Source organism: Sus scrofa, chromosome 15, assembly GCF_054392235.1.
Source record: "Sus scrofa isolate SSC_HxYL_T2T_F1_AM1 chromosome 15, Sscrofa_HxYL_maternal_Yorkshire_Landrace_v2.0, whole genome shotgun sequence".
In the NCBI taxonomy this organism is placed as follows: Eukaryota; Metazoa; Chordata; class Mammalia; order Artiodactyla; family Suidae; genus Sus; species Sus scrofa.
Genome location: NC_139397.1, coordinates 154,528,421 through 154,535,768, shown reverse-complemented (window position 1 = coordinate 154,535,768; position 7,348 = coordinate 154,528,421). Strand labels below are relative to the sequence as shown.

Below are 7,348 nucleotides of genomic sequence, written 5' to 3'. Positions count from 1 at the left end.
CAATCCGGGCCGAGCAGGCGCGGGCGTGGGCGGGGCCGGAAATACGCGACGGAAGTGCGCCGCCGCCATCTTGGCGTACGGCGGACCCAGCACGGAGTCCGGGGCCCGCGCGCTCCACTCCCGGGAGGCCTGCGTCGTGCCTCCCAGGACCCCAGCAGCCACCCGTCGGGGAAGCGGAAACAGACGCGGGCGAGCACCAGGGCCCCGGGACGGTCGTGTGAGCCCGTTGTCCGTGCCGGCCCGCCAGCGCGGCCATCTTGCCGTACGGATGCGCCCCGCGCGTCATGTCACTGCAAGGCGCCTCCGGCCCGGGACGCCCGCCCCCACCACCGACGCGGCGAGCCGTGGGTTGCGCGCCGCAGAGTGCCAGGGACCCCGGGGGCACCGAGCGCCGGGCTGGGCTGCGGGGCAACGGGCGGCCGGGCGCCGCCATCTTGCCGTACGGCGGGAGCCGCGGGGCCGGCTCCCACGTCCCGCAGCCGTGTCGCCGCGCGCCCTCCCCTCGGGGCGGTCCCGCTCGGGGCTCGGCGCGGCGAGGCGAGGGCCGGAGTCTAGCGGCGGCGCGGCGGCCCGAGGCCCGAGATGGTGATCTGCTGCGCGGCCGCGAACTGCTCCAACCGGCAGGGCAAGGGGGAGAAGCGCGCCGTCTCCTTCCACAGGTAACCGGGCCCCGCCCGCCGCCGCCTGCCCGCCGCCCGCGCGGCCCGCGGGCCACGCCCCCGCCCGGCCCGGCCCCGCGGGGAGACTGAGGCCGCGCGGCTCGGCCGGACGCGGGGACGCTCGGGGCGCCGGGCCTCGGGCCGGTCCCGGGAGTGAGTCAGCGCGGGCGCTGTGTGACCTTGGCCGGGCCGCCGTCTCTGGGCCGGGCGCCTCGGGCCACCGCGGCCGGCGGCCTCCGCCCCGCGGCCACCCGTCCCCCACGACCCCCGGCCGCCGGCGGCCGCCCGTGGCCTCCGCCGCCCTTTCCCCCACCGCGCGGCCGCCCTGCTCTCCATTGATTCGGGTGGGCGCCGCCAATTTCCAGAAACGGTGTGTTCGGGAAACGCTCTTCCTTAGGTCAGTTGTTCTCTTGCGTTTGCTGTGACTCTTCTGTCTGCTCCTTTCGTCCTGGGGGAGCCTGCCCTGGTCTCTGCGATCGGGGATGTGGCCGTGCAAATGCAACTTGTGCTTCGTGGATTAACACGCGCTCCCGACGCCCTGTCGCTAGAAGGGGCCTCGCGGTCAGCCCCAGGGAAGGTAGCCTTGCCGCGTGGAGGTGAGTCCGAGGAGGCGTCTGACAGCCTCCTGCGTCGTCCGCCCGGCGCGCGCCTCACCGGGGGCTCACCTGCGAGTCGTGGAAGGGCCTCCTTCCGTGGGCGCCCGCGGAAACTGGCCCGGGGAAGGGCGGGGGGGGGGGGTCGTCGCCGCTCTGGCCTGGCCCACTTCGTGAAAGCTCTGGAATCCAGCCCATTTCAGCAAATCCTTTTCTGCACCTTTGGCGCTGGAGGAACCAGAACAGGAGAGAGAAGGAGATCTGCTTTAAAAAACTTCTTGGGGATACGTTTCCTATGTTGCAGGATGTTTTTGAAGTTTTAAAGAAGTGGCTGGCGGTCGTTCCGTATAGTCTTATTGAAGGTTCACAGTGGTTTGCTCTGGGTCGTTAAGTTGTTACAATCTTTCCCAGTAGTGATATCGTGTATTTCAGATTCTACACCAAGTTTTCTAGAGTTTCCTTCAGAGCCAGTCGTTTTGTTACTGTTTCTGAAAATGGAAGCAGAGTGTTGTACAGAAGAGCTCTTGGGTTCCTTCGTTCCTTCCTAAGGTCAAACCGGTTTGGGGCAGGGGAGGTGGGAACCGGGGAGTCATGATGAAATGGGCTCCCAAAGCAGTGAGGAAATTTAGGGGCATGTTCTGAGGAGTTGGCATCCGCCTGTCCTGGGCCACAGCAGCCCCAGTGGGTTAGATTGGTGACCCCAGGTGGAGCAAACAGCCCTCCAGAATGACCGCCCCACCCCTGCGGGTGCGGTGTTGTGGGGGTTCTTTAAATACAGAGCTTGCCTGAATGAGAAAAATGAGAAAAAAAATGCTTACTAAGAATCTTATTCAGTATATTCTGGGGCTGACTGTTCTTTGAAGGTGGACATGCCCTGGGGAACGCAGGACTACAGCCCTTGAGACTCACCTCCTTTAGAGCTGGTCTCACTTCAGCTGCTTGAGCCGCAGCTGGGCACGTGTGGTGTCTGGGGTGCTCTCCTGGCTTCTTGCTCCCATCTCTGCTGACTGACACCTGGCCTGACATGCGCTTTTAGCACCCAGAGCCCTGCGCATCCAGGCACGTCGGGAGGTTGTCCATCTGGGAGCTTCTAGAGGTCTTTCCAGGGCTTCCCCAAACCTTTGGTGCGGTGAGGCCCGAGGTGCCAGCGTCTGCAGCATTTCCCCCCCCCCCCCTCCCGCCTGGAGCAGGCACTTCCTTCCTTCCTTCCTACCCTGCAGACCGTAAGCTTCTCAGGGGCAGGCAGTGCATCTCCCGGCTTTCTGTTCCAGTAGTAACTCCTCAGTAGGGATTCCTCAGATGTCTCCTAGGTTATCAAACAGGTAAAGCCAACACAGATTTGGGTGTTCTGCTTTTATAGCTAAGAGTCTTAGGAGCAGATGTTTAATTATATCTTCTTTACTTGTCATTTGTCCTGCAGATTCCCCCTAAAGGACTCAAAGCGTCTGATCCAGTGGTTAAAGGCTGTTCAGAGGGATAACTGGACCCCCACGAAGTACTCTTTCCTCTGCAGTGAACATTTCACCAAAGACAGCTTCTCCAAGAGGTTGGAGGACCAGCACCGCCTGCTGAAGCCCACGGCCGTGCCCTCCATCTTCCACCTGGCGGAGAAGAAGAGGGGGGCCGGAGGCCATGGCCGCAGCAGGAGAAAGGACGCCAGGAAGGCCTCAGGGAGCCTGAGGGCACAGGCAGGTGACGCGGACGGGAAGGCAGCGGCAGGGTCGTCATCGTCCTCGAGCGAAAACCCGATGGCCCAGCCAGAGTCCCGCAAGCTGAAGCGGGCAGCGCTGCAGGGCAGGCCGGCCCCCAGGGCTGCCCAGGAAGCCGCCAGCCCTGAGGGTCCGGAGCAGGCCCGGCAGCGCCTGGAAGGGAGACCGGAGGACGGTCCGGCCACAGTGTCTGGCAGCCAGGCAGAATCGAACGCATCCGCTGTGGATGCTGGCGACGAGCGCGCCACCTCCCCCGATGGGGACGTGGTAGACAAGAGTGGCATTTCCGTGGATGACTTTACTCCCCCTGGGTCGGGGGCCTGCAGGTTTATCGGCTCGCTTCATTCCTACAGTTTCTCCTCCAAGCACACCCGTGAGAGGCCGTCAGTGCCCCGCGAGCCTGTCGACCGCAAGAGGCCGAAGAGGGACGTGGAGCCTGGCTGCAGTGGGAGCAGCCTGGGGCCCGACAAGGGCCTGGCACAGAGCCCCCCGAGCTCGTCCCTCACGGCCACGCCACAGAAGCCTTCGCAGAGCCCCTCGGCACCCCCAACAGACGTCACCCCAAAGCCGGCGGCCGAGGCTGTGCAGAGCGAGCACAGCGACGCCAGCCCCATGTCCATAAACGAAGTCATCCTGTCGGCGTCAGGGGCCTGCAAGCTCATCGACTCGCTGCACTCCTACTGCTTCTCCTCCCGCCAGAGCAAGAGCCAGGTGTGCTGCCTGCGCGAGCAGGTGGAGAAGAAGAACGGGGAGCTGAGGACCCTGCGCCAGAGGGTCAGCCGCGCGGACAGCCAGGTGCGCCAGCTGCGGGAGAAGCTGGACCAGCTGCGGAGACTGAGCCTCCCCCACCTGGGCAGCCTGCTGCCCCCCGGCCGCGGTCAGTACCCGAGCCCCGGCTCCCACGCAGCCTGGGCATCGCGAGGGGGCCCTACCCCCACCTCTCGGGAGAGGGGAGCTGGGGTGGCGAGCTTCCCCAGCCGGTCCCTCGCACTCGGGAAGGGGCTGTGGCTGTGGGGGTTTAGCTGCTGAGAAAGGAAGCGTTTCACATACCCTGGGAAAGCCAGAGCCCCTGGGGCCGGTGCCCTCCCTCGCCTGCAGATTCCTGGCAGGTTGGGGAGGATGACAGGGTGGGCCTTCGGAAAAATTGTAGGAGCCCCTTAAAATCATGAGGCAGTTCTTTCCATTTGTGTTTTAATGAACGTCTTTGAAGCTAAATGATCTCCAGCATTAATAACGCTTTCTGTAAAGGTTTCAATGTCTGTTTAAGTGGCGTATGCTTTCTGTAAAAACACTGCAGGGATACGTAGGCCAAGAAGCGGTGAAAATTCCTACTTCTTCCTCACCTGCGAACTTTTATTCCTTGTTGCTGTTGACGTTTGGTGTGTGACCTCAGACTGTTTCTTGTGCGTCTGTACAGAGATAGGTTGAGTGTGTGTTTTACGCGTTACTGCTTTTGTTTTTGCTCTTCTTCCTAGCGTGCTGCTTCTTGTAAGCGTCGCCTCTTTACGCCTTGAGGGGGTGTTTCTCACGCGTCGTGTGTGTGAAGGTGGAAACCGTTTTCCAGCTCATCGTCCACTTGGTCTGAATCGGGGATGGTCTTCGGGTTATAATTTCCGCTTCCGGTGAGAAGAGGCTCCTGTGTGACAGGCTGCTCGGGACCTCGTGGACCCCAGGACAGCCACCGTCACACTCCAGACACAAAGCAGAACCAAAGCCCATCCTGACGCGCGACGGTTGGAAGTCCGTGCTCCATTCTCCTGCTCTCTCGAAGCTGTCCTTGCCGTTTCTCGTTGCTGATGTTAACTTGTTGCTTCCTTCTCTCTCCCTCTCGGTCCGACGCCCCAGAGTCTGTCCCTCTTGCAAGTCTTTGCAGACGGCCTGCCTTGGTCAGTCTCAGAGGTTGCTGCTGCTTCATTCATCCTCATTTCTCTCTGCGGTCTTGGCCTTTGTGGTGTTTCTGGCTGCTGGGGGGACGTGCTCAGCCTCGGTGGGTGTGGTGGGTGTTTCCTGGTCCCCGCGGTGTGACTGGGTCCCTCCTCCTGCCCCTCTGGCTCCACATCACAGATCTGCCTCTTGCTGCTCGTGGCTAAAGAGTCTGTAGCTTCCGTCTTGACTCCCCCCTTGAACCTGAGTTATCTTCAAGGGTGGTGACTGGTTTTCAAGTGAATTAGATTGGGGAAAGGGAGCTAATTGTCATTGTTTTAAGGCAGAGTGACACGGTAACTTAAAGGTGCCTGCTTTGTGGCCTCTTTCCAGGCTTCGTCGTGGCCTAGCGCACTGTCCCTACCAGTCTGACTGCGACCTCGAAGGACTCGTCTCTTACTGGTGGCTCCCATCCTGGCTGAGGCCGGGTCTCATTTATTTTATTAGTCAACACATCTGTTTCCTAACTTCTCGTAGCCACTGACCTGTGTGTGTGTGTTTTAGTGGCCGCACCCGTGGTACATGGTGGTCCCGGGCCAGGGATTGAAGCCGAGTGGCAGCTGCGGCACCGCCGGCTCCTTTTTAACGCACTGCGTTAGGCCAGGGGTCCAGTCTACACCTCTGCAGTAGTACCCTGAGCTGCTGCAGTTGGATTCTTAACCCAAATCCACCGTGCCACAGCAGGAACTCCCTTTCAGCTTTTAAAAACAGTCCGCTTCATCTTGTCTTGCAACAAATGTTGGAGGTGATCAGTTCTGTGCTGCCCCCCTGCTGCCCGGTCCAGAGCATCTCTGATCTTAGCTCTAAGGCTTTCCCCATCAACCAACCATAGTTAGCCGTACGCTTCTGTTGATTGGTTATTTATTTAGCACTATTGACTATATCCACATTTCCCTCCTCTTGGGAAATTTTTAATGAATTGGGGGACTCATGACAGTGCAGTTTGAGAGGATGGGGTTTGAGATGTCGGCACCTGGGCTCTCGGGGCTGTGCGTTTGCAGTGTCAGGTAGGGGAGAGCTGTTGGAAGCCACGGACTTGAGTGAGTTTTCCTGGGAGCGCGCTGGGCTCGGGCGCAGGCCAGGTTGTAGACATGCAGCTGGAGGGATCCAGGAGAGGAGGGGAAAGGGGGTGCCCAGCTCTTGGAGCCACAGCGGGGGCAGGGAAAGGCAGGGAGGGGGCGGCTGGGCTGCAACACTCTGATTGTGGAGGAAGATGGCTGCACGCAGCCACATGGGGTCACTGGTGACCCGTTTCCTTGGAGCGGGACTGGAGCTGGGGGGAGAGCGTGTGAAGGGAGGGGGCTGTGAGGGTGGCCGGGGACAAGGCGCTCTGTTCAGGAGGCACAGCTGTGGTCAGGGGTGTTGGCAAAGTGGGCATAGCCGGCAGGGAGAGTGGGTGTGTAGGGTGGGGACCGGGGAGCAGCCATCTGCTGGGGTGGCCCAGAGGAGCTGAGCCATCGGGCCAGAGGCAGGTGCCGGCCCTCTGCTCCGGGCTCCCAGTGGAGGGAGGGGGCGCCACAGCCCCACCCGAGGGCCCTGTGATGTCTTCCTCAGAATGACGGCCCTCAGGAAGGTTCCTAGTGTGCTTGGGACTTTTCGGTCGTCAGTGAAGGAATCTTTTGGTTGTTTTCAGGGACTTTGTGTGGAAGGGACTGTGCCCATGTTTATTCAGTCCCCTTTTTGGGGGACAGAAACCCTGCAACAGCATCTGGGCCAGTGGCCTCCAGAAAGCTGGTGCTTGTTGGCGTCCCCACGGGTGGGGTTCTCTGATTTCAGTCCTGGGTTAGCTCTGCCCAGAGACAGGGCTGGCCCACCTGGGAGCCACTGAGGACAGAGGCTTCACTGTGTACCCTCCCTGTCCCCTGCCTGTTGTTGCCACCTCCCTTCTTGATGTAACGAGGCTGTCCACTGTCACCTGTGATTCAGCCATTCCCTCAGTGCAGCCTTTTTTTTTTTTTAATTAAAAAAATTTTTTTCTTTTTAGGAGTTCCCTTTGTGGCTCATAGGTTAATGAACCCGACTAGGATTCATGAGGGACCCGGGTTTGATCCCTGGCCTCACTCAGTGGATTAAGGATCTGTCATTGCTATAAGCTGCAGTGTAGGTTGCAGACAGGGCTCAGATCCTGCATTGCTGTGGCTGTGGTGTAGGCCGGTGGCTACAGTTCCAATTTGAACCCTAGCCTGGGAGCCTCCATGTGCCACGGGTGGGGCTCTAAAAAGCACGCACACACAAAAGTTTTCTTTTTAGGGTTACACCTTCAGCGTTTATCAATGTCCTGATGCTCTCGTTTCATCTGTATTTCTGCCGACTCCCTACCTTCCACAGTATTTTTTGATGAATGGATTTTCTTTTTAAGGAAATTTTTTTTTTTCCGTCTTTTTGCTATTTCTTGGGCCGCTCCCGCGGCATATGGAGGTTCCCAGGCTAGGGCTCCAATAGGAGCTGTAGCCACCGGCCTACA

At 60.1% G+C, this 7,348-nt stretch overlaps 1 protein-coding gene across 8 annotated transcripts in view; it reads left to right on the top strand.

Moving 5' to 3' along the window:
* Positions 1-67: 67 nt before the first annotated feature.
* The window catches only part of THAP4 (THAP domain containing 4), a 37,680-nt gene continuing 30,399 nt past the window's right edge, over positions 68-7,348 (top strand). For 3 of the 8 annotated variants that reach the window (XR_014830376.1, XM_085000841.1, XM_021076412.2), the window contains exons 1-2: positions 68-659; positions 2,673-3,838. Coding sequence is in view for 5 of the 8 variants with exons in the window: in XM_085000841.1 (XP_084856967.1) it covers positions 583-659; positions 2,673-3,838 (1,243 nt within the window). In the remaining 3 variants the exon portion in view is untranslated. Of the gene's footprint in view, positions 660-740; positions 2,575-2,672; positions 6,964-7,348 lie in introns of those variants that run through there. The other 5 variants (XR_014830377.1, XM_085000842.1, XR_014830378.1 and 2 more) reach the window with 4 other exon arrangements.